The following is a 27,273-nucleotide window of genomic DNA, read 5'->3' on the forward strand; positions in this document are numbered from 1 at the left end:
ACTGAATGAACTTCCTCTTCTATTGGCTTTTCCCAGGTAACTTTTAGAGGAAAGAAGGGGTGAAAAGCCAAATGATACCATGCACGCATGAGCACAGCTTCTCAGGGTACCCACGCTGACTTTTAGGAGTGGGAAGGCACTAGCGCTGGACTCCACGCTCACTCACTCAGCTGCTTACATGGTTCCGTTCTGCCACATTCACTAACTCAGCACAAACAACGTAAGTAATTAAATTTTAAAAGATTTGTCGGGCATTAAGGAAACAATAAAAAAGGGAAATCTTATCTTAGAATGTTAAGAGAGCTCAAGTTTCACAAAACACCTAGAAAGCAGAGGTTCCATAAAAAGAATGCGCAAATCATGGGGCTTGTAGGTGGCTCAGCTGAGCGTCCAAGTCTTGATTTCGGCTCAGGTCATGATCCTGCAGTTCCTGAGATCAAGCCCCACGCTGGACTCCACACTGACAGCACGGCTGCTCGGGATTCTCTCTCTCCCTCTCTTTGCCCCTCCCTCACTGCGTGTGTGCATATGCACGTGTGTGTGGGAGCACATGTGCGTATGAACACTCTCAAAATAAGTAAATAAGTCAGTAAATAAATAAATAAGTAAATTAGTAAAATAGAAATCCTCTACCTCAAGGCACCTAGTCGGCTCAGTCAGTCAAGCGTCTGACTCCTGATTTCAGCTCAGGTCACGATCTCATGATTTGTGGGTCTGAGCCTTGCATCAGGCTCTCTGCACTGACAACACAGAGCCTGCTTGGGATTCCCTCTCTCTCTCTCTCTCTCTCTGCCCCCGCCCCCCCACCACCCCCCCCCCCCCCACTCACTCTCACTCTCTCAAAATGAATAAACTTTAAAAAAAAAATCATCTATCTCTAAAACTAATGAAGCCATCAAGAAATACTCTTCTCCCCCAAGGGCAATCCTGACATTTTTTACTTTTTAACCTGTACAACAGAACAATCTTATCCAACTCCCACAGGACCGCTCCCTAACAAGGAACATCTATACAAACAAAACATTACAGAGAAGTCGAAACAGAAGGACTTTTAGTTGACAAGGGACAGCTGGTTACCTGCTGGCCCTGCAGCCTCTGCTGAAGCTGCATTCGGAGTTGCTTGGGGGTGTTTGTCCGAGGTCTCATGATATTGGCCCGCGGGTGCATTCCTTGCAGAGGAAAACTGCCTTGTTGGCTCATCTGATTCATCATGGAGTTAAAAGATGGTGATTGTCCCTGAAGATTAAAGCCTCCTTGCATTGGAGGCCCCTGTGCTGCATACGTCTGCCCATATAATGCCGCCTTCTGATCCATCATTACTGCCGCTTCTTGGCCTTGGAAGGCATCCTGTTTGGACTCCAAAGCTTGTCCCTAAAACATTAAACACATAAATGAACAATGAAGTACATCTGAGAAAGCGACAGAAATCAAATGCTCCAAGGAAGGTAAAACATAAAGTCAATGCATACGAACAAGAATGTCACAGAATTCCAAAGGCAAAATCAAGTTTCTTGTCTGAAGTTCTGTAAGAATCCAGATCATGACCCATCTTTTCACAGATGTGTCCTAGTGCCTAGCTCAAAGTCTCACATGGACACTCAAGTATCTGGAGAAAGACTATTTGTTCCAGACCACATTTCTGTACCAACACAGACCAAGCCAAGTACAAAATAAACTAATTAAAACCACAGGGATCAATTAATTCCCACACAATTTCGTACAAAAATGGTTTTGACAGTGGTTAGAAGTGATTTTGGTAGAGACAGGGCAAATCAACAGAAGCTCATATCCCCCGAGGCTATTGCTAGCTGCACACACAAAACCTAAAGGTGGCCATTCGCTACTATTTGGCCTTAACAGGCCGGAGGGACTGTTAAGAAACCCATTCATTCAACCAGATTTGTAAGTGCCTGCTATGTGCCAGCCCCACCTCTCTGCATGCTAAAAATGTCTCCAAAATAAAGTCCAGCAGCTGACAGAAAAAGCAGTGACACAAACATTCCAGGGGCGCCTGGCTGGCTCAGTCAGTTAAGCATCCGACTTCGGCTCAGGTCATGATCTCGAGTCATGAACTTGAGCCCCGCGTCGGGCTCTGTGCTGACAGCTCAGGGCCTGGAGCCTGCTTCGGATTCTGTGTCTCACACTCTCTCTCTCAAAAATAAATAAAACATTAGAAAATTAAAAGAGAGAGAGAGAGAGAGAGAGAGAGAGAGAGAGAGAGAGAGAGAGAGAGAGAAAATAGGCACTAACGTGTCTGTGGAGAAAAACACACATAAGACACCGAGCCAATGACAGGCTCCACTGGGACGGCAGAGGCTCAGGCAAAGTGCTCAAACGGGACTGGTGAGGAATCTGGGCAGAGAGCAGGGGGCAGCCACCTCCCTGCCCTCCACCTGTCCCCCGACTCCGCACAGCTGCGTGGCCGTACTTTCCACCTACTCCCTCGGCAACCTCAGTTCTGGGACACCAGGCACAGCAGAGGGCAAGGGTAGGCAGAGCCTGAAAACAGGAAGTGTTATTTATGATTTCTAGTAAAATTTTTATTTTTATAATTTTATATCTTAATACTATGGTATCATCTACTCGCACCCCAGCCTAGTTCCCAAAATACAATCAGGTAATAAATTCCTAGGTGAGAAAAACTGTAAAGTGGGAGTAGGAGGGGAGATGCATCAATGGCTCTACATGTTGAATTCTGGGGAGTCCTGAAATAAAAGGGCCAGCCCCTGACCAACCACTTTCAGTGACGACTGATAATTTTTAATACATCATACTTAAATATAAAAAGATAGCCAAGGATCAACCAGATACCTGACGAAGACAGCTTTCAACAAGGAAGTGACTCAAATAAATAAAACATTACTCAGAGACAAGAAAAAGAGAGATTAAAAAACAGAGACTCAGTGTAATACCCAACATGTCAATCAACATCCAAGAAAAACAGAAGAGATAAAATTATTAAAGAAATGATACCAAACGACATGTCTGTAAGCTTTACTAATGTTCAGCCTCATTACTAATAAATGCAATTAAAACTCACGAGTCACCAAACAGAGAGGGAGGGAGGCAAACCACAAGAGACTCTTAAATACAGAGAACAAACTGAGGGTGGATGGCGGGAGGAGGGGCGGGCGGGAGAGGGGAAAATGGGTGATGAGCACTGAGGAGGGTGCTTGTTGGGATGAGCACTGGGTGTTGTATGTAACTGATGAACCATGGAAATCTACCCCCAAAACCAAGGGCACACTGTACGTTAGCCAATTTGACAAATTATATTAAAAAAAACGAAAACACTAGTGTATTAAGAACTGAAAACAAAACTCACTAGTTAAAAAAAAGACAGGACACAGAAAATGCCCCCAAACCAAAAAGATTATCTGTGCACTTGATATACAGCGGAATGAATGAAACAAGGCCCATACCAAGATAAGGCTTCCTGTAATTTGAGAGAAAAAGTTCCTGAATAATTCCAAACAGAAAAAACTAATCACACATAAAAACAGGAATCAGACTGACTATGAGTCAATGGCAACAATGGATGCCAGAAAGCTATCAAACAATTCTTTCAGAATGTGAAGAAAAAATTATTTTCAACCCAAAATTTAATGCAGGAGAGTGGAATAAAAGATATTTTCAGACTTTATCCCATGCAGTGGGGGTGGAGAAATTAACAGAAACTGTGTTTCAACAAAACAAAGGAATAAAGCAAGAGGGAAAACCACTTGGGACCAGAGCTGGGAGATCTGACACAGAAAAGCGTCTAGACCTGCCTCTCAGGACAGAGTAAAGCAGACCAACGGAGAATCACAAGAGGGAAACAAGGAACTGAAGAATTACCTAAAAATGTGTCTGAATATGTAAAGAAAAAATTAAGAGAAATTTTACAGTTCCGCTGCAGTATTTGGAAAGGATTAGAAATGTGTAAAAACAAAGCAAATCAAAAAGGAAGGCAGCTGGGGCGCCTGGCTGGCTCAGTCGGTTAAGCCTCTGACTCTTGGTTTTGGCTCAGGTCATGATCTCTCAGTTTCACAAACTTGAGCCTCGAATCAGTGCAGAGCCTGCTTGAGATTCTCTCTCTCTCCCTCTCTCCGCCCCTCCTCCACTCATGCTGTCTCTGTCTCTCTCTCTCAAAATAAATAAACAAAAACAAAAAACAAACAAACAAAAAAAGGGCAATTAACTCAAAATCAGACAAACCAAAACCAAAATCCTATACAAACTATACCTGGCTCAGCAAGGAGTCAAATTAATACAAATATTGACCACCTATTTAATAACAAAAGACATAATTATTCTGGGAGTACTATGTAATGCGTATGGATGTGGAGAAAGGGGAGCTAAATACAGATCCACAATTTATCTGAAATTCCAAAAAAAAATCCAAAAAAAAAAAAGTTCTAAAAAAAGCAACACAATTTTTCATCTGCACTAAATGTATTTAATAGCAAAACTTGATCTGAACTTAATGAAGCAATACATAATCTCTAGATGTCTCATTTGGTGTGACTATTTTGCTATAAAAATATTAGCATGTATGATGACCGGCTACTGCCTAAAACTACAATATTGCTCAAAACTCCACCAGGGGCATCACAGAGTATGTGGCACATACACAACCACTTGATCTTTCTAAATCCAAAAATTCCTGAGCCCCAAGTTCTCAGATAAGGGACTATGAATGCACAGTCAACTATCCTATCAGGAAATCAACAGATACAGATTGAAGTTGATGAAGGACAGTTGCACAAGCATATTACTTAGAATATTCCCAAAATAAAGAGCTGAGTTTCACTATCTCTGACTAGGGTAAATGTGCATGATTCTTCAAAGAGTATATTTCTGTATCATTTCAAAGTTACAAACACAGATTACTTGGCAAAAATAACAATTAGGGGCGCCTGGACCGCTTAGTCGGTTAAGTGTCCGACTTTGGCTCGGGTCATGTTCTCACGGTTTATGAGTTCGAGACCCCACATGGGGGTCTCTGCTGTCGACACAGAACCTGCTTCGGATCTTCTGTACCCATCCTCTCTCTGCCCCTCCCCCCCCAACTCTCTCTCTCCCCCTCAAAATAAATGAACTTAAAAAAAATTAAAATTAAAAGTAACAAAAAAGAAAAGCAAATCTCTTCACTACCCTGCTTAAAATCTTTTATGGCTTCCCAATATAGCAGAAAAATGGAAGAGTCCTTAAGATGGCTTTGTGGAACCTAACCTCCACTGACCTCTCCTCTCCAACATCATCCTACAGCAATCCCTCCCCTTCTCTCGTGGACTTTTACTCACTTTGTTGAACCCCCAAGCCCTTTTCTGCCTGAGGACCTTTGAGTTAGCCATACCCCTTATGGAACATTCTTCCCCTCGCTGTGTTCTGAGCTGGCTCCAACTCACCCTTCAAACATCAACTTACAAGCCATCTCCCCAGAAAAAGCTTTCCTGACCGTTCACTCGAGTCCCCAGTAATTCTTCGTCTCATCATCCTGGACTTGAAAACACAAACCCTTTTAAACTAAAGAACAAAACTACAAACAAGTCCCCACTGGAAAGAAACTGGGAAAACGATTTAAACGTAGGAGACAAGTTAACAGCCTTCAAATGGTAGCTCAGATAGAGGGCGTCTTTAGAGTAAACTCTGGACAGCCCGTCCACACCCCAAGAAAAGGTTCTTTTACGACAGTCTCCTAGTGTCCTAGGCCTTTCCTGCTAATCTCGACCCTACCGTGTCTGCTGCTATCCAGGTGGCTCCTTGCCCGATGCTTGCCTGTCCAATGGGATGGGAGCTTCGGGAGCAGGAATTCGTTTGTTCACCACTTCCCCTCAGCCTCTAACACTAACTGGCATATAGAAGGTAAATATTTGTTAAATGAAAGAATCAATAAATCAATAAGTAAACCTACATAAATAACGTACTGCTGCATATCAAGAAAAATTCCATCAGAAAACTATTTTTAAAACACATACCAAAAAAACCATAAAATACGTTCTATCTTGCAATCAACAAAATACAATTTAAGACAAACATCTTTGGGGCACCTGGCTGGCTTAGTTGGTTCAGTATGACACTCCTGATCTTAGGGTTTTGAGTTCAAAATTCACGGTGGGTGTACAGGTTACTCAAATCTTTAAAAAAATAAATAAAACAAGCACCTTTGTTGCCCAACAGACTGAAAAAGATTTAAAAGAATAATCATGCTCTGTATCTGTTTCACCACTTGCTTGTCCACACTATGTGTGTCTTCATCCACGTGGGCCACAGCACAGTGCTTGTGAGGGTTAGGAACTCCAATCATCACTCTCCGTGAACACAGTGAGGTAACACAAGTGATCGGAAAGATACACATACAGTCATTCTTGTGCATGGCTTCATGAATGTATGCACACACGTGTGCACATACACACTTCCATTTCCATGTTAATGCTACCTACTTGATTCACAAGTTCAGGGATGCCCAGAGCTCTGTCAATTTCTTCCAAGCCTGTGGCATCTGTGTTGCTCAAGAGAGTGTGTAGCTGGTCCAACAACGCTCGTTCATCACTCTGCCCTTCCAGGTTAGAAGGTGGCCCAAGAAGATCATCCAGGGAATTCCTAAGAAGTGGCCTAAACAGAGACTTGCAATCAATGCCAGTCGTGCTTTTCCTCTTACACACACACACACACACACACTCTCTCTCTCTCTCTCTCTCTCTCTCTCTCTCACCACACACGTTTTTAATATATAGTAATACCTTAATTATTACAAGTGGAAACAATAAACCAACTTGGTTGGTTAAGAGAGAAGAGCAAATGTCCCCAACTGAAATTGAAGGCCCACAATTTTAAGCTTCCACCAGGCCATCCACAGCTACCACATCTAGCTTACACATGCCTAGCACACACTCCCACCACCAAATGTAACTGCTAGATCCCTACACATTTAGGGGACAGCAGAGGTTGAGGGGGGTGGAACAGGGTGCTATTCTCAAGATCATACAAGAACAGAGGTGGTCACAGTTATGATATTTGTTAAGTTGAAGTAACTCACAAAGGACCAGAAAAAAATAAAAAAACCCAAATGTTCAACCATCAGCAAACTGAGCCTAGGACCTGCTGAAATAACTTTTTGTTCCCCGTGGCCACAGAGCTCACATGTTAACAAGTACAATACAAATTCCATTTACCCACAATAAGGTGCCATAGCACTCCAACACATCAGAAGGGCATGGACCTAGATACTCATTCTGCCTCAGGAAAAATTCTGTAGTGAGGCTATTTGTTCTCCACTGGGTAGAGAAGCACTGAAGCTAATAAACGCACAAAGCTACACCACTGTCTCCCCAAAGGATCAAGCCATTTTTTCTTTATTACAGAACTAAAGACAGAACTGACACTGACAGGTGGCTTCTTTCATGCAAATGAGTAACTGATCAAGCTAAACAAAAACAGAAGACACACAATCTTTCACAGAAACAGAGTGCTGTGGTGCACTTTCACCATCATCCCTGAAATGCCCAGGTGGCAACCAGGCACCTCGGTCACAGTGAGTTTTTCTCATTCTCTTTCAGGTTTGCTCCTGCGCTCTGAGCATTTTCTAGATAATCCAATGCTAACATCTTCTACAGAGTCACATAATAAAGCCTCACCTATTTTGAGTCCCATGAGAGCCTTGTTCCACGGACAACATGCCATCTGGCCAGGAACCCGGCTGGTTGGACGGTGCTGCCTGGCCATACGGACTGACCCCCATTCCCATGGGAATTTCACCAGGCCCTGGTGGAGGAAAAAGAGGGGATGCGTTTTCAAAGAAGGCAAGAGCAAACACCGCCCCGTGTCATCTCACTTTCTCTTTTGGCGAAGGGGACGCTTACGCATTTGAAGCATCTGCTGCTGTGGCAGCTGCTGTGGCGGCAACGCCGGCCTCGCACCTGGGATGCCAGCGGACCGAAGGGGCAACGTGGGCATCGAGCCGCTCACTGCAGGTCTGGGTAAAGAAGCGTTGTAATCCGCTCCTGGTCTTCCCATGGAGTTTGAACTCAAAGGCTCCATTCTGCTCGTCTTTGAGCTTGGCAAGCCCCAGTCTCCCGAGGAAGCAGTCTGATTCACAGTCACATTTCTGTTTGGTCCACCTAAAACAGGTAGAAATGATTACGTCTTTTCCAGATTATCATGAAATCCTTGCTGTGTAAGTACCGTCATTACACATGAACTTAACCAAAAATAAAAATAAAATAAAAGCTTTGTCATCCTAAAAATAGAACTGGCCAACTATGAAGACTATTTTTTTAAAGATATTTTTTGAGGGGCGCCTGGGTGGCTCAGTCAGTTAAGCATCCGACTTCAGCTGAGGTCACGATCTCACGGTCGGGCTCTGGGCTGATAGCTCAGAGCCTGGAGCCTGCTTGCGATTCTATGTCTCCCTGTCTCTGTCTGCCCCTCCCTCGTTCATGCTCTGTCTCTCTCTGTCTCAAAAATTAATAAACGTTAAAAAAAAAAATTAAAATTAAACTATAAATAAATAAATAAATAAGTAAATAAATAAGTAAATAAATAAAGAAAGACATATTTTGATAGGCAACTGTTGCCATTTATTCATTACAAGTTAGAAAAGGTCTCAGACCGAAAGCTTCCTTAAGAGTTTAAATAGCCAGGGGCGCCCGGGTGGCTCGTTTGGTTAAGCATTAGGCGAATTTCAGCTCAGGTCATGATCTCATAGTTCATGGGATCAAGCCCCACATCGGGATCTGTGCTCTCAGCACAGAGCCTGCTTGGGATCCTTTCTCTCCCTCTCTCTGCCCCTCCCCCACTCACTCGTGTCTCGCATGCACACATTCTCATAATCTCTCTGTCTCTCTCTCGCTTTCTCTCAAAATAAATAAATATTTTTTAAAGAGCTTAAATAACCAGGCCACAGAATAAATTAAGGAGACTTATGAAAGAACTACTGTGCTACTGTTACTCATAAACCTATTACTTAATCCCAATTATTTAAATGGCTTTAAGTATTCTAAATTTGCTTTTTCCAAAAGTTTAATCATAAATACTTATTAGAAATAACATACCCATAGTTGAGCCATAATTTTCCTGACTATCCATCATTCTTGGATTCCCACCCAACATGGGCTGCTTTGGTAACATGGGGAAAGCACTGATATTCTTTACTGGAGGACTCGAGCCAACAGAAACAGGGCTATCTAGAGACACCGCTCGGTTATACGGAGGACGAATGGACTGCACAGACTGTGGGCTCCTCAAACCTGCTGAAACACAGATACACAATACAAAATGTCCTCTGACAATTCAGTACATAAGTAATCAAGGACAACACATCAATACCAACACCACCCACACAAGACTGTCTCTTACTAAAATAAACACTAAACACACACACACACACACACACACACACACACACACACACGAAGAAGAAGAAGAAGAAGAAGAAGAAGAAGAAGAAGAAGACGACGACGACGACGACGACAACGACGATGACGACAAAAACCCCGTATTCCAAATCCAGTAGAAAACAAGAATCCCAGCACTGGCTGCTGTACTAGGGCATCATTCTGCAGCCTGATACGGTCATTTGTGTTCTGCTTTGCTTAATATTACAACTGCTAGCAACATTCAAACTGCCAGAGGTTCTTCCCTAAGGGAACTTCTTAAGTGGATTCTGTTTAAAATTTTATAATTAAATATAACCAGGTAAGTTGCCCTCTAGTCAAACAAGGAATGAAATACAAAATTTCCTAACTTTTTACTATTTCCAATCCATTTGATTGATCTATCCATTTTAGTTTAGGAAACAGTGCCATCGAAAATGAATAATCACCATTGCTGATAACTGTGAATTATTCTTTTTTGATCGATACCTGTAATATACCCTCGTTAAACTGATGAATGAGGAAACGACATAGCTGTGGAAGAGAGGCTGAGGGAGAATCAGCAAACACTAAAGAAGTCTCCCAGCTAGATAACCAGGTTCCATAAATGTCACAGGACAGGCTTCTATCTACAGTTTTAGTTGCTTTTTAATTTAAGTCTCTATGCCTCACAAAAATAGATGCTCAGGTACCTGGTACTCATCTGGAGCAACCAATGATGAACATTTTCCTAAAGTTCCAGGATTACTGGTATATTAATTAGAAACAGGAAATTTTAAAAAATAGAAAAATGTCCAGAAAGCTTTTTAAAACATATGCACTATGAATTAGTATTCAAAACTGAGAGGTAGAGTATGCATTTTGAAGTTTACAAATGCTAATTAGGGGCACCTGGGTGGCTCAGTTGGTTGAGTGTCTTGACATCAACTCGGGCCACGACCTCAGAGTCATGACATTGAGCCCTGCGTCACACTGAGCATAAAGCTGCTTAAGATTCTCTCTCCGCCCCTCCTCACTGCTCGCACACACACATGCTTGCCCTCTTTCTCTTAAAAAAAATGCTTAGATTCCAATCTTAGTGTAAGAGCACAGCTGACTCTTGAACAACACAGGGCTTAGGGGCACCAAGCCCCCAACACAGTAAAAAATCCATACAACTTCTGATTCCCCAAAAACTTACTACTAATTATCTACTTTGACCAAAAGACTTTGATAAGTCAATTAACACATATTTTGTATGTCATATGTATTATATACTGCCCTCTCATAATAAAATGGAGAAAACATTAAGAAAACCATGAAAAAATGTTTATAGTACTGTACTGTATTTATTTTTAAAAAACACACGTGTGTAAATAAACATGTGCTGTTCAAACCTGTGTTGTTCAAGGGTTAACTATACATACAAGTGTGAAGAAACGTTAAAAAGGCAGCAAGAATAAAACCTAGTTCTTTCTTACCCAGAGAATTAGTTCCCTGAAACATCTGCTGCTTGGTTCCAAGATTACTACCATTTGTGGATACGGAATTATTGTAGAAGTCAGAACTAGTCAGATCACCAAGAATAGCATCTAGATTATCCAAATCTCCAGAACCCTGGGGGGAAAAAAAGTTTTTTTTAATTAACCTGTGTGCATTACTAGATATATACGCATACACATTCATCAGAAGAACACAAACGAAACGGGAACAAGTAAAATACAAGTTACCGGAAATGATAACGCCCAACTTAAAGGCTAGCTTACTAAGACCCCCACCCTAAATCTTCTTCCTTGAAATGAAGAATAGTTTTAACTACTGAAATAAATCTCTGGGTTTGGAAGTGCTTTCAACAGGGGCATTTTTAAATCTGCACTAGAACTTTAATTCTCAAACCGTAGGTATTTTCGAGCGAGTGTTACTCAGGATCATCAGCTGACAGAGAGGCCTGCCTCTATACATACCTTCCAAAACCAGTATGATTAGTAACAAAGGCAACAAGCTGACATTCAACAAAAGATTCACAGGCATGCTTTAAAAAGGGCTCGGCGGGGGTGGGAGGGGGGCGCCTGGGTGGCGCAGTCGGTTGAGCGTCCGACTTCAGCCAGGTCACGATCTCACAGTCCATGAGTTCGAGCCCCGCGTCAGGCTCTGGGCTGATGGCTCAGAGCCTGGAGCCTGTTTCCGATTCTGTGTTTCCCTCTCTCTCTGCCCCTCCCCCGTTCATGCTCTGTCTCTCTCTGTCCCAAAAATAAATAAACGTTGGGGAAAAAAAAAAAAAAAAAAGGACTCGGGGGGTGGGGGGGGGGTGCCTGGGTGGCTCAGTCAGTTAAGCATCTGACTTCGGCTCAGGTCATGATCTCGAGGTTTATGGGTTCAAGCCCTGCGTCGGGCTCTATGCTGACAGTTCACAGCCTGAAGCCTGCTTCACATTGTCTCCTTCTCTCTCTATCCCTCCCCTGTTCACACTCTGTCTCTATCTCTCAAATATAAATAAACATTAAAAAAAAATTTTTAATAAGATAAAAATAAAAAGAGCTCTGGTCATAAATTTGGAGCACTAGGTTAAACAAAAATTAAATAGACATCCTAACAGCAAGACTTCCCCAAGACTTTAATTTTCTCAGGTGCATATTAACACCTCCCAGAGGAGTCAGAGTTTGACAAACGCTTATATGGAATGAGATCCTGTAGAGAGGGAAACATGATTTTAGGTAAAAATCAAAATTCTGTGACTTAACGCATTAAGTTTCTCCCCCCATTTCTTTCTACTATACCATTACATGACCCAACCTTCTCATTCCAACAACAAAACCTCCATGAAAATTTTCAAATTCTCTACTAACTGGTTCAAGTTATAGTCACATTTTAAAACACCCACATCTGGTTATTTCCAAATTGCGTCACATTACACCTCACGAGGCCCAAAAGAATGACAAAGAACCGACAGCTCAAGAGTAACTTCCATCACATAAACCTAAAATAGAAGATAAGGTTTTGCATGTGACATACTGTCTTTCTAACACAGAAATGCAAGGATTAACCACAATGACTGAGCTGGAAAATAGAACAAATTACCTCTTCATTTGCTTCTGTCTTAATTTTAGAGTCTTTCTCTTGACTCGAGCTAGGAACGGCGGAGCTGCTGCACTGACTCCCTTTATTGTCCACCCCTTCCACTTTGGGCTGCAGTTCTTTAGAGAGTGGATCACTGGGATCATCCCTGTCCAGCAGGTATCTAAGAAGTGCATTATTCTCCTTCTTCTTAGGACTCAGTTGCTCCTGCTTGACACTTCCTTCCACACCAGACGCTGCACTACCGGTGTCTTTCCCCGTGGCTTCTGCGGTAATCTTGGCTACTTCTGCGGGTGAATTCCCATTCTGCAGCAACTTGTGCAGGATCCGGTGTTTCTCCTGCAGCAGTGACCCGTGCATATTGGATGTGGAGGACACTCCTCCAGAGGTCGAAGAAGAGACCCCAGAGGGGCTGGTGACACTAATGGAAGAGTCTTTACAACTTGAATCCAGGGGGGAGTTGGTCAAAGAGGAATGACCCCGATCATCAGAAGAACAGGTAAGTAACTGCAGTAATTTCTTATGACCTTTGCTTTCCAGAGGACCCCTCTGATTCTCTGCCCCTTCAATACTGCTCTCCTTACTTTCTTTGTCACTGAGGTGATCCCTGCTATTTGACTGACACATTGAACTCTCCACTGGATTCTGATCACAATACAAGCCCAGGGGACTCTTGGAATCCTGACTGTTCACTTTACTAGGCTGGCTTATATTCATATTGGGAGAGTTATCCAGTTTGGGGCCTGGTGAAGACAGAGTGGATAAGAGAGAAGTCCCCACACCCTCACTGATAGCTTGAAGAGCACTCAGAGAGCTACTAGAAAAGCTGTGGCTCCCAGTATTTCCAGAAGATCCCATGGGCGAGTGCACACCTGGATGTGGAGAAAAATTAAGGCAAGAATTAAGACTATCCGATGCTGTAACAAAATGCCACTTAACTCTATTATAAAATGAACTGACTTTACAAGAATTGCAGCAGAATAAAGAGAAGGATTACTGAAGAGTAAAAAATAAAGAAACGGAAATGCCAACACAAATACCTGCAACAGGAGAAAACTGGTGTGAGGCCATCTTTGGACTCCCACGATTACGAGGAGAAATCATGATGTTCTGCTGGTTGGAGCCAAGGCCAGGGCTCCCGTGTGGGGGGCTACTCATGTTGAGACCATAGGTGCTATTCTGATAGGAAGATGGGGACTGCATGCCTGGCCCAGCGTTCATTGAAGCTATGGTGCTGGAAGCCCCGTACCTAGGCCCACTCATCTGCCCTGTAGAGCTGGGGTCGGCCAAGCCATAGGGCCTGCCGCTTAGCATCTGTAAGCCTTGGTTTGGCGACATGCTCATGCCGCCTACCGAACTGTTGCATCCAGCTGCTGGAGGTCTAATGCCCTGTCCGACAGGATTCGCGTTTGGTCTATACCCATTCTGTTCCCTGCAAAGAAAGAAGACAAACCTTCACTAAAATATTACAAGCATGCGGGGTGCCTGGGTGGCTCAGTTGGTTAAATGTCCAACTGCAGCTCAGGTCATGATCTCGGGGTCCGCGAGTTCGAGCCCCGCGTCGGGCTCTGTGCGGACAGCTGAGAGCCTGGAGCCTGCTTCAGATTCTGTGTCTCCCTCTCTCTCTGCCCCTCCCCCACTCGTGGTCGGTCTCTCTCTGTCTCAGAAATAAACATTAAAAAAAATTTTTTTTAAACATTACAAGCATGCATTAAAACACTCAAGATTTTTTTTTAAATGATGAAGTGCCACGAACTTCACTTCCTAGGCACCACTCCAACACTTAGTACCAATTCCAACCTAAATACGGATCAGTTATGAGCCCAGTGAAATACTTTTTAATATGCCACAAAATCTAGGAGTGACCACCACCACAGCACTGAGGACCAACAGTTACACTAACTGGAATCTCGGCGGGACTTTACTAGAGTCGCCACACATCTAGGGGCTAACCTGGAGGTACCTGCAAATTATGCAAGATCGTTAACGGGTAAATATCCTGCTTTTCCACGTGTTGCTCATTTACCACTAGCAACAACAAGAGTAACTCTCAGTTTTGCTTAGAGTCTACTTTCAAATTTTAAATGCAATCCCTGGAAGCAATGTAACACATCATCAGAAATGAAAGGGAACAGCGGTAGTCACATTAGATAGTTCTTTTATCCATTAGGCCTTCCCATTCCCCAGCTTTCCCAGGAAGTAACTAATGAGCAAATCCTCACTTTCACATAAAAATATAACCTTAAAAAATATATCATAAGCCAGGAATCTAAACTCACTTCAGCAAATCCAAAGGCTCTGCTTTTTCTATTAAATCTTGCTTTTCACATTAATAATAAGGCACCCTGAGAACACCGCTGCATTTAATGTGAGGAGATGCAGGAATCTATCATTACCTCTGAAGAAAGTGGGTCGAGACAAAGCCATGCCGATCATTTGTGACAGGGTTTCGGAAGAGTTTGCTTTTGGTCTGTGCAGTCACTATGGTTCCGTCGGCCAATGAGAATCTATACACCGGGGTTTCTGCATGGCCATGGATATAAGCTGTTGGGGAAAATACACCATTACTAGCGACTACAGTTGGCAAAACAGACACATGTAAGAGAGAAGAGAAAGGAAATCTACTTTAAGTGCCACATTTTCAAAATCCAGGGAAAACACTGGACCTGCGCCAAAATTACGAGCAGGCTACAAGAATTCCTGCCCCACATGCACAGAACAGCAACTACAGCCGTGTACATACTTTATGCTATATACAAACACAAAAACAAACAAGACCAAGAATCAACCTCAGAATTCTTTACCTTCTTGATAGTGACGTTTCTGGGACCACGACTGACCATCATTAAGACTAAAAAATCTCTGGATACACCTTCGGATAATATCTTCAAAGCCAGGCCTCATGGAAGATCTCAGTGAATTTGTATCTATATTGACAACTTTTCCTATCAAACAGAAAACAAAGAGTTAAATGCAACCCACAAGTATTTACTGGTTGCACGCTGACCGCTGACCGCATGGCTTAGCTCTGAAGATTCAGATACAGACACCAAATCTTTGTTCTGCTTACTCTGCTAGATCCAGGGCTTTTATTTTTAAGGACACAGTCCTACAGGACATTCTTACATTAAATGTCCTCCTGTACAGAGTATCACAGAACTCCTTTCACTTTCTGAATGTACAGAATAGAACACGGCCAGATAACCTCAGGTTCATTTTCACTTAAAGGAAAAAAACACCACCTACCAGTAAAATTGTTCTTCTGAAGATAGCCTGTCCCTGCAGCTATGAAAATACCTACCTACACAGCTAGCAGGGACAATTCTTTTCATCTGAGAGGTGACTGCATCTTTGGACACTTAAAATCTAAACCAGGAAGGTTAACCAAATACTCATTTCTACCAGTCTGGAAGTTTCTGACAACTTTTGTTTAACATCAAATACACTAGAGAGACAAAATTTATACAACTCAAAAACACTACAAAATTAAAGGTTTTATGAAGATGGCCCTTTAAAAAAATGGCTAGGCCTTTCAACACCTTCTGAGCAGTATTAGGACAAGAATACACATTGGCAAGAACAAACACCTAACAAAATGTGGCAAAAGGAGCCAAGAAGAAAATAGTCGATCCACTGTCGAAGAAAGAGCAATATGAGGAGAAAGCACCCGCTACGTTCAATGAAAGGAATGTTCAGCAAACATCAGTCACAAGAACTCTGTCGACGGACCACAATGGTCTCTGATGGCCTCAAGAACTGTGCTTCTGAAGTGAGCCTTACTGGTCCCCAGAATGTTGAAGTCACATTTTAAAAGTTCAAAATAATTACTGAGGATGCCCTGGGCAAAAACCGTGAGATCAACATTCGGGACATGGATGCCCAAGACAAAATATGCTCCACAGCAAAAAGTGCCAGACTATGACTGAAAGCTCATGTTGATATCAAGAAACCAATGGTTGTTTCTGCCTGTTCCACATATGCCTTACTGAAAAGGCAATACGCAGACCCAGACAACCTCTTATGCTTGGCACTAACAGGCCCACCAAATTGGGAAGGTGATGGAAATCCTGACCCAAGAGGGGCAGACAAATGACTTAAAAGGAGTGGTTAATGACTTGATCTCTGACAGACTGGGAAAGATACAGAAAAGGCTTTCCAATCTATTTACCCTGTCCATGATGTGTTCGTCGGAAAAGTAAAAATGCTGAAGAAAATCAGGTTTGGATTGGGAAAACACACGGCGTAAGATGGTTCTGAAAAAGCTGCTGGGGATGAGAAAGGTACTAATGGTGGATGAGCTCATGGACAGAGTCCCCAGTTAAGAATCTGTGTAAAATCCAAACCCTTCATGACATATTAAAAAAATCTTAATAACGGGGGGGGGGGGGAGTCCCACCTAGGGAGAAGTGACAAATGCAGTGCAGGGAAGGGTAAACGTTTGCGTGCTGTGCCCAGAATAAAGAAGGCCTGTCCTCAACCCCTCCTCTGAGCTCAGCTCTGACACCCAGATGACAAACACAAAATAGATGCTCAGAAAAAGTTCACATCTGGGACAGAGAATAAAATCTCTCCAGAGTCCAAAATAAGTATTCTGTGGAGGGCAAGAAACCTCCTATGAAAGGAGAGACAGCAACTAGAAAATGCCGGCTATGGTGAGATGGCTCTCAAATGTGAACCAGACAAAAGGATTTCACTTTGCCTGCCTGGTAACTTCTACCTTGTATAATAAGAGGAGACATTAATGAGATAATTTTAAAGGTTCTATTCACTAAATTGCTTGAGTAAAGATGTTCTATTTAGTATTTTCAGCTATAAAATGTGAAATATTGTTATTCAGGGAGAAAATTTAGCCTGCCAAAACATAATAGGTACAGAGTAAGAACCACTCTAGAAGGTAAAAATTCACATAAAAATTTCTGTCACCAGGTTTGATTATCTCAAAGTAAGTTAATAAAGAAGAAATTTTTCCTATGTAAGATAATATTTATCAGTGTAAACAGACTGTCAATTAAGTATACAAAAAACTTTTTTTGCTACTTTTTTCATCTATGGAAATTAATCTCAAGCAGCTTCAAGACAGGTAACTGAGCCTGGCATAAAATGACTGAAAACTACAAAAATAGCTTTTTTTTTTTTAAGAGTAGAATACTGTTATGTATGTATGTGTACATAACATATACATATATATGCACATGTAATAGCTATAGGTATGTTACGTATATTTAAATTTTTTTCAAGTTTATTTTTGAGAGGGATAGAGAGAGTGTATGCACAGGGCAGAGGTAGAGAGGGGGGTGGGGAGAGAGGGAGGGAGGGAGGGAGGGAGGGAGGGAGGGAGAGAGAGAGAGAGAGAGAGAGAGAGAGAGAGAGAGAGAGAGAGACGGAGGGAGGGAGGGAGAATCCCAAGCAGGCTCCACTGACAGAACCTGATGTGGGGCTCGAACTCACGAACCATGAGATCGTGACTTGAGCCAAAGTTGGATGCTGAACTGACTGGGCCACCACCCAGGCACCCCATGTATATTTAAACCTATTCCATTTTATCAAATTACTTATTGCAGGTCCACAAGGTGCATACAAAGCAAACAGTACAGGCTTTGACATCAGGCAGACCCAACTGCAAATTCTTTACCACCCAGGATCTAATGTTGGGCAAGGAACTCAATCTCTGCCGCCCGACCTGCTTCCTCATCTCTGGGATGGCACCTACAAGACAAGCCTTGACATCACCATTTAGGGTTAGATGATCGCATGAGCAATCCTGAAGGTGAATACAGATAATAATGCAACTACATTTAATTTCATTATGTGCTTGATCACTTACACTGGCTTTAAGTCTTTATTCCCATAGTCAAAAAAGTGCAGACCAAGTCTGAAGCTCATGTTGATATCAAAAATTACTCCCAGTAATTCTTAAATTATCGTATTTTTGAAAACTTGTTTATGAAAAATGGGTTTGAAGTTAGAGAAAAGAAATATACTGATTTCAAATGCTATTGGGAGAGAAAGCTAGGTGTCTCTACATTTATTTTTTATTTGTTTATTTGAGGGAGTTTAACTGTCAAATATACCCAACTCAAATGCCAAGGGTTTTACTGAATCTTAAGAGTTGCATAAGAAACATAAGAAATGGGGGTGCTGGGCGGCTCATTCGGTTGAGCATCTGACTCCTGGTCTCGGCTCACGGTTTGAGTTTGTGCCCCACTTGGGCTCTGCACTGACTGTGGAGAGGCTGCTTGGGATTCTGTCTCTCCCTCTCTCTGACCTTCGCCCGCGCCCGCATGCTCTCTTTCTCTCTCTCAAAATAAATAAATTTCAAAAAAAAAAAAAAGAAACGTAAGAAATAATCTATGCAAAGCATTCACTACAGTGGGTATAGGTACTTTTACATGAGCGTGCAGGCTGCAAAAATAGTTAACTCTCAATAACTCTCAAATGAACAAAATGTATATACACACATACACAAAGTCTTTACCTGAAAGATCATGTCTAGTAATAAAGCTCTCGGGGTTTGAGGGAAACGCTCTTTCGCCTGTAGTAATGCGACGTGCTACACAGATCATACAGGATTGCAAATCTACAATACAAATTCAACCAAGTAAGGATTACATTTAACTTTTGGACAGATCTCTCAAATAGACAAGTAAGGACATGGAATTCAGTCAATGAATACAACAATGGAAATCATAGAACTACAAATTTGGCTGCTGTCTGAAAAACATTTCAAACATGTGGTCAATCTTACCTTCCCCTTCCTCCATCATAGCTCGAGGCTGAGACAGGGCAAAGCACTGCATTGTTTCGTATCTCTGGCGCATTTCAGGATTAGCGTTGATGTCTTCCAGAATATCATGTGGTGTTTTCATCAGCATACGGCAATTAAAAGTATGGCTTTTTTGTCTCTGGGTCTCATTTGTCCAGGCAACTCCATTGACTTTGGAAAACAAATTGAAAAAAGTTTTTTTAAAAAGCTGGCAATTCAGGGGTGCCTAGGTGACTCAGTCAGTTAAGCATCCAACTTCGGCTCAAGGTCATGATCTCACAGTTCATGAGTTCGAGCCCCACATGGAGCTCTGTGCTCTGCTTCGGATCCTCTGTCTCCTTCTCTCTCTGCCCCTCCCCAACTTGCCCCCTTCCTTCAAAAATAAACCTTATTTTTTAGTGTTTACAAAATTAAGAAAGGAAATACACATTAAAAGACTACCTGTAGATTTCGGTAAGTTTTTAAGGAAATCCTTTCTGTCTTCTTCATGCAAGATACTGTAGACACTTGTGTTAACCAGGTCTTCTTGCTTATATTGCAGGTATTGTGTGACATTTTCTGACACAAATACAATGTTTCCATCACGATTCACCACAAACAGGAAACCATCCAATGCCTAAAGTGGGATAGGTTAATATGGGCTATTATGGACTGAACTGTATCCCCCACCCAAATTCACACGTTGAAGCCCTAACTCTCAATGTGGCTATATGCGGATATTCGGACACAGGGCCCTGGTTATGGGGTTAAGGTTAAATGAAGTCATAAGACTAGGGCTCCAATCCAATAGGACTGATGTTCCTATGGAAGAAGACAGATACGAGGGGTGCACAGACACAGAGAAAAGGTCATGTGAATACACAAGGAAAAGGCAACCATCCACAAGCTAAGCAAAGAGGGTTCAGGAGAAACCAAGCATGCCAATACCTTGACCTTGGACTTCTAGCCTCCAGAACTTTAAAAATAAAGTCCTGTTGTTTAAGCCACCTAATCTGTGATATTTTTTCATGGCAGTCTTGGCCAATTAAAGGCACCAGCCTTAGCACTAAACAGAATTTTTTACAACTACTAGTGATTTAACAACCACTGCAAACAACTATTAGCCGCCACTTAGCCATTTCTATTCACACAGCACAATTACTATAGGATTGTATTTAAAGAATTAAAAATAAAAAGAATTTGAGGGAAAAAAGATAGATACAGCCAACATAAAATCTGAATGAATGTCTAATCTAATGTTTGAAGAATTACATCTTGAAAAGAGTTTTTAAAAATGAAATATCCTTAGCACTTCCTGGTTTTCCATTTGATACGAAATCAAGCTACAGGAGCCACCCCACTCCCTAGTGAGAACTTACAAAGAAGAACTGAACCGAGCAACTGAGAAGTACCTGAAGTGAACTGGTTGAAACAAAAACAAGTTAACAGTTGCACTTTATGAAAAGCCTCCTCTCTGTTCCCGTCTCCTGCTTTACAGCGAGAGAAACATGCTATAGGCGAATCATACCTATTGAGGACAACTACTTACAAAACAATGTTTAAGCACATCACAAAAAGCATATTCTTAAGTCTTAAAAATTCCTCACAAGTATAATATACTTGCCTGAAGTAAAAGTGGCCCTAAGGAATCTTTATCAATTACTCCCTGCCCCGTAGAAGATACATCAGCTTTCTGAACATCATCATCATTGGAAATGGCTTTTCCTGAAAAGACAGAAGACAATACTACAAACATCACAAATATCAGTTACAGATCAAATTCACCTCCAAACAGTCCCCAGAACACGAACACACACACACACACACACACACACGCACGCACGCACGCACACGCATACATATGCACATATACAACATTTCCTGATAAGAAACCAATTCTGCAATTTTTAAATCTTAAAACTTGAGTTACCCAGGAGGGCAGAAGATACCCTTAATTTTCTTTCACTACTACATGTACTATCCCATGGCTTCCTGAAAGGCAACTAACATGGGACAGGGTGAGAACACTGGCCTCTTTCTAATGCTCTATTAACTATTTCTCAAGGAGTACTAAGTTGGCCAACTCATTTGTCCAATCCCACACAGGACAGGTCCCACCAGTTCACACGTGAGCAACAAGGTAGCAAAAAGGCAAATGTAAACATAGTTAACAAGTTCCTTCTGAAAAGATTTGAGTGTTTTTCTTACTTTGTATTACCTTGCTCTTTTATTTGACGGATCTGTCTTACTGTTTCCTTTAAAATTGCACATTTATCTGGCTTGACATTGAAATTGTCAATATCACTAAGATTAGCAGATATAAGTTCAGCCAGTTCTTCAATATATTTACTCTCCTGCTCCCGTCTCCACTTTTCACCACTGCAGGTAAGACTGAGAGAGAAGATTGGGGGAGGGGAGAGAAGGCCATGAATGTACCTATCACAAAAAAACGCCGGGAGCAGAATCACCAGCACCTTCATACATAAGCAAATAAAATTTAGCCAATAGAAACCATCAAAAACTCATCTTGGAGAAGAAGTACAATACAGCAGAAATTCAGGCAAACCTAAATTCAAGTCCACCTTTTGGTTAGCCTGGTGGCCTTGGGGACACTTAGCCTCTGACCATGCAGAAAATAAGGATACACAGTCTTTACATCAAAGAGACAGTAAAACAACAAATAATAACAAAAAGAGTGTTAGCTACTTATTAATGACAAGGTTTTACATAAGGCTTATAAGCCATTTTTTACTTTGTAGGAATCACATTAAAACTCAAGTCATAGTGACCTTGGCAAATACTAAAAAGGCTAGCGTAACATTGCATGAAATATTAGATTTCTATTTTTTAAACTGCAAACTTTATTCAGGAAAAGGACGATGAAACCTCGCAAAGGCCAAAATACCAACTTACAGCATCTTCTTACAGGAATTTAAAGAGTCATCTGATTTGCAACCATCTTGATGCTCTATTCCTGACTCCTACCTACCTCTTTCACTAAGAAATGCTTCACACTACCTCAAAAGTGTCAGTTATTGGACTAACTCACTTTTATCTGAATCACCAATAAGATTTCTATTATATCATAAGGATGTCTATCTGATCACTGTGCCATTCTACTTAATTCAAAGCAAAATCATATTATTTAAGCGAAGACAAAAATCTACCTGAGAATTTAAACAACAGAAAGCTAAAATGTTCGTTTTAAGTCAAAAAAATAATGGTAGCGGGAGGAGACCTTGGTGAAGGATCAGGAAATAAACAACCTACCCCTGTCCTGGAGTATCACATGGCAATTTGCGTTTTCGTGAATCAGGGGCCAGTGGATCCAAGGAGTTTTCTCCTAATCCGCTCATTGTGACTATACATCAGCAACTAAGAAAGAATGATGGTAAGATGAAAACATTGTAAAATACCCATGTTGTATGCTTGAATGGTTGAATCTTATAATTCAGAACTACTTTCCCTAAATGGTTAGGTAAGTCTTAATATTCTTAATTATAAATGAGTACCCTGAAGACAACGTCAAAAGTTCATATTCTAGTTTAATTCTGCAGAATGTCAAACCCCAAGACTAAAATGTTTCTCAAGTCCCACTAAAAATGTGTATGTTGAATACTCTGAATACTTCAAAGGATGAGGAAGGCATCTTCTTCATATTTAATAACAAGAAAAAGAGACCATCAACTTTTTCCAAGTGATAAAATCCTGGGGTGCCTGGCTGGCTCAGTCAGTAGAGCATGCAACTCTTGATCTTGGGGTCCCAAGTTCAAGCTCCACCTTAGGTGTGAAGATTACTTAAAAATAAAATCTCAAAAAAAAAAAAAATCCTAGGGGTGCCTGGGTGGCTTACTCGGTTGAGAATCAGACTCCTGATTTTGGCTCAGGTCATGATCCCAGGGTCGTGGGATGGAGCCCCATCCATTTTGTGCTCTGCTCTGAGCGTGGAGCCTGCTCAAGATTCATTCATTCATTTATTCATTCATTCATTCTCTCTCAAATAAAAAAAAATGGAAAATAAGAAAAAAATCCTGAGTTTTATTTATACCCAACTAAGGACAAATTAGAGATTATCCTGTCACTTGGTAAGGAGTCTTCAAATGATACATGTCTACCTTTTTTTTTCAGGCTATTTTCAAAGTAGCACATTGCTTTCCTTTAAACTATTTCATTAATGTTTATTACCCACTGTGTTTTTCTTCTATGACTTCAAAACTAATCTTAGAGCATGTAAATAATCTGTAAGCCCCACTACATGAGGCCTGGAGAGTAGATGCACAATGAAAAGCGGTGGGGGGGATTTTCATGGTATCTAAATAGCAACAATCACTTTAGTAACGACTGATGGAAATATAATGTTTTGGTTAAGGTTTCAATGATGAAAATAACGAAGGGTGTTTCTTTATTTTCTTTTTTTTTTAATGTTTATTTTTGAGAGAGAGAGAGAACGCACATGCGCAAGTGGCGGGGGGGGGGGGGGGCACAGAATCTGAAGCAGGTTTCAGTCTCTGAGCTGTCAGCACAGAGCCCGATGTGGGGCTCGAACCCATGAACCGCAAGATCATGACCTGAGCCGAAGTCAGACGCTTACCCGACTGAGCCACCCAGGCACCCCACCCCACGTAGGGTGTTTCTTGTTGAAACAGTAACAGTGTTTTAACAGTCAGCAGCTCATAATTTTAAGACCTCTACTAAACCTTCACGTACAAAGAATTTTATTTGTCCTAAATTCTTATTTAGGAAGACAATCCTTGTTCTAAAGAATTCCAAGTCAATCAAGAAGTTCGAATTTTCCAAACTTTTTCTCAGAATGTTAAAACGCATCTTGCATTCCATCTAGATTTTTAGACATATACTGAAGGACATAAATTTCCACTAGGTGGCACAATACTACAGAGAGAGAGGAGACAAAAATGCAAAATTTCATACAGGATGCTAATGAAACTTAAAAAGCATAGCTTTTAAAAAATCAAAACCACATAATCACTAACCAAGAGTTCTAGATTATGACATCACCTGTACAGATACTGTAGGTATGAATTAAATACCAATAAAATTCATTCTACCTACAAGTTTGGTAGTAAAATGCAAAATCAAAGCTGAAAGGCAGAGAGAGGTTTCCAAGAGTCTTTTTCTCCTCACAACATTAAGCTAAAGCAAAGGAGAGTAAAGTGCTTAAAATGCCTTTTTTTTTTTTAACAATTTTTTAATGTTTACTTATTTTGGGGCAAGACAGAGAAACAGAGCGTGAGCAGGGGAGGGACAGAGAGAGGGGGAGACACAGAATCCGAAGCAGCCTCCAGGCTCTGAGCTGTCAGCACCGAGCCTGACGTGGGGCTCAAATTCACGAACTGCAAGATCATGACCTGACCCGAAGTCGGACGCTTAATCAACTGAGCCACCCAGGTGCCCCAGAACTTAAAATATCTTTGATTAATAGTGGCTTAATATTATGGTTTTAAAGCATACCCAGATCTCACAATGCCAGAAAAAATGTATTCTTCAAAAATGACAATGTAATAAGAGTCTATAAATATTCCAGATTAAAGAAAACTAAAGAGAAATGACAAATATGATGTATGATCCCATACTGGATTCTGTCCTATAGAGGGGAGATGCTATAAAGCACATTATGGGATCGACTGACAAATCTAAAATATGGAGGACAGGATTATTTTATCAATGTTAAATTTACTGAAGTTGAGTTCTGTACATATTTAAGAAGCTATCCTTATTCTTTTTTTTTTTTATAACGTTTATTTAATTCTGAGAGAGACAGACAGACAGACACACACACACAGAATGCGGGGGATGGTGGTGGGCGTTAGAGAGGGAAAGGCACAGAATGTGAAGCAGGCTCCAGGCTCTGAGCTGTCAGCAGAGAGCTCCATGCGGGGCTTGAACCCACCAGCGGTGAGATCGTGACCTGAGTCAAAGTCGACCGCTTAACTGATTGAGCCACCCAGATGCCCTAGAAGCTATCCTTATTCTTAACATTTACAGCAAATGGGTCATTATGTATGTAAATGGCCCTCCAATGGTAGAGGCCATTTTAGGTGAGTGAGAAAAGGAACAGGAGAAGCAAAGGAGAGGGAGAAAGGAGGGTAGCAAAATACTGGCACTGGATAAAACCTGGTAGAAGAGAAACTTTTAAATTCTCTAAATTCTATTCTTTTTCCTGCAACTTTGATTTTAGTTTAAAATTATTCCCAAATAAAAATATTTTTAAAGCATGTTCAGTTTTTATTTCCAATTTTCCTAAAACAGTCCTTAAGTACAGAAAAATAGTTTTAGCTATGTCTCAATACACAAATTTTGTATTTGTTTCACTCACAAAGTTATTTTTAAATTGAGTGGCCAACTATTCAATGAATAATATTTTTATTTTTTTAATGTTTGTTTACTTTTGAGAGAGAGAGAGCACGAGCGCACACAAGTGGGGGAGAGGCAGACACAGAATCAGAAGCAGGTTCCAGGCTCTAAGCTGACAGCACAGAGACCAACGCGGGGCTCGAACCCATGAACCATGAGATCATGACCTGAGCCAAAGTCAGATGCTCATCCAACTGAGCAACCCAGGCGCGTAAGTAATAACATTATGTTAAAAATATACTCTAACAATAGCCAAAGTAAGGAAAGAGCCCAAATGTCCCATCGATGGATGAAAAGATAAAGATGTGGTCTGTATATACGATGGAGTATTACTCGGCAATCAAAAAGAATGAAATCTTGCCATTTGCAACTACATGGAAGGAACTAGAGGGTATTATGCTAAGCAAAATTAATCAGAGAAAGACAAATATTGTATGACTTCACTCGTATGAGGAATTTAAGATACAAAACAGATGATCATAAGGGAAGGGAAGCAAAAATAATATAAAAATGGAGGGGGACAAAACATAAAAGACTCAAATACAGAGAACAAACAGGGATTGTGGGAGGGGGATTGGGCTAAATGGGCATTAAAGAATCTACTCCTGAAATCATTGTTGCACTATATGCTAACTTGGATGTAAATTAAAAATAAATTTAAGATAAATAAAATAGGAAAAAATATGTATATATAAAATCTATTTCCAGAGCACCAGGGTGGCTCAGTCAGTTGAGCATATGACTCTTGATTTTGGCTCAGGTCATGATCCTAGAGCTGCGATCAAGCCCTGGGTTAGGATCTATGATAAATGTGGAGCCTGCTTAAGATTTCTTTCTCTCTCTCTCTCTCTCTCTGTCCCTCAGCCCCCTCTCTCCTCAGCTCACTTGCTTGCTCTCAAATAAAATTTAAAAAATTAAAATACTTGTATAAATATATGTATGTTATATATACATATGCATTATATAATATACATAAAATCTATTCCACATTCTGGATATTATTTCCTTACTTTGATGTTAAACATAAACTGAATACCCAAAATTCAATGGCAAACTATTTAGTGAATAAATAGTATTTTTTCATTTGAAAGACATAATTTATTCTATATTTTCAGTATTATTTCACCCTTCTTTGCTGTTAAGCGGAATCTCCAGTAGAGTGTAAGGTGCCTAGCATGTAATAGGTGGTGAGTTAATATTGCATGAACAGAACACTCAACTTAACAAGTCATACTTTAGAATTCCCTTCATTCTAATCTATATAAAAGTTAAAACTTTTTTAAAGTTTATTTATTTATTTTGAGAGATAGAGTGTGCATGCGGGGGGGGGGGGAAGGGGGCGGTGGATGTGGTGGAAAGGGAGAGCAGGGGAGGGGCAGAAAGAGGGAGAGACAGAGTATCCCAAGCAAGCTCCATGCTATCAGCGTGGAGCCCACAAACCTTGAGACCATGACCTGAGCCAAATCAAGAGTCAGCTGCTTAACCGAATGAATCAACCAGGTGCCCCAAAGTTAAAACTTTTTAAAATTTTCACTTCTACACTTGATATAGGATGTCACCAAAATGAGTTTTAAAGGCATAGATTGTATCAATAGAGAATCAAAACCATGACAATCTCTTAGTATGGAAGAAATCAATAATAATTATATTCAGTCTAAACAGGAAATGCACCCAAGTCATTCACATTAAGCCAATTTTTATGTGCACTGGGAGAAACATATCTACATGTGTCCATGTATACAGACGTGG

At 41.1% G+C, this 27,273-nt stretch overlaps 1 protein-coding gene and 1 pseudogene across 14 annotated transcripts in view; one reads left to right on the forward strand and one right to left on the reverse strand.

Annotated features, from left to right (window-relative positions):
- The window catches only part of NCOA3 (nuclear receptor coactivator 3), a 135,616-nt gene that overhangs the window by 7,821 nt on the left and 100,522 nt on the right, over positions 1–27,273 (reverse strand). For 9 of the 14 annotated variants that reach the window (XM_053199847.1, XM_053199855.1, XM_053199853.1 and 6 more), the window contains 16 exons: positions 22,423–22,527; positions 21,371–21,543; positions 20,777–20,877; positions 19,615–19,789; positions 19,156–19,344; positions 18,886–18,987; positions 15,215–15,355; positions 14,807–14,954; positions 13,451–13,842; positions 12,414–13,282; positions 10,817–10,952; positions 9,036–9,233; positions 7,845–8,102; positions 7,620–7,746; positions 6,426–6,597; positions 1,078–1,371 (listed from right to left, as the gene is read on the reverse strand). In XM_053199847.1, coding sequence (XP_053055822.1) covers positions 1,078–1,371; positions 6,426–6,597; positions 7,620–7,746; positions 7,845–8,102; positions 9,036–9,233; positions 10,817–10,952; positions 12,414–13,282; positions 13,451–13,842; positions 14,807–14,954; positions 15,215–15,355; positions 18,886–18,987; positions 19,156–19,344; positions 19,615–19,789; positions 20,777–20,877; positions 21,371–21,543; positions 22,423–22,508 — 3,561 coding nt within the window. In that variant the 5' untranslated portion in view covers positions 22,509–22,527. The remainder of the gene's footprint in view (positions 1–1,077; positions 1,372–6,425; positions 6,598–7,619; positions 7,747–7,844; positions 8,103–9,035; positions 9,234–10,816; positions 10,953–12,413; positions 13,283–13,450; positions 13,843–14,806; positions 14,955–15,214; positions 15,356–18,885; positions 18,988–19,155; positions 19,345–19,614; positions 19,790–20,776; positions 20,878–21,370; positions 21,544–22,422; positions 22,528–27,273) is intronic. The other 5 variants (XM_053199856.1, XM_053199854.1, XM_053199852.1 and 2 more) reach the window with 2 other exon arrangements.
- On the forward strand, positions 15,428–16,291 carry LOC113602571 (40S ribosomal protein S3a-like; annotated as a pseudogene).

The sequence above is a fragment of the Acinonyx jubatus genome, chromosome A3 (genome assembly GCF_027475565.1).
Source record: "Acinonyx jubatus isolate Ajub_Pintada_27869175 chromosome A3, VMU_Ajub_asm_v1.0, whole genome shotgun sequence".
Classification (NCBI taxonomy): Eukaryota; Metazoa; Chordata; class Mammalia; order Carnivora; family Felidae; genus Acinonyx; species Acinonyx jubatus.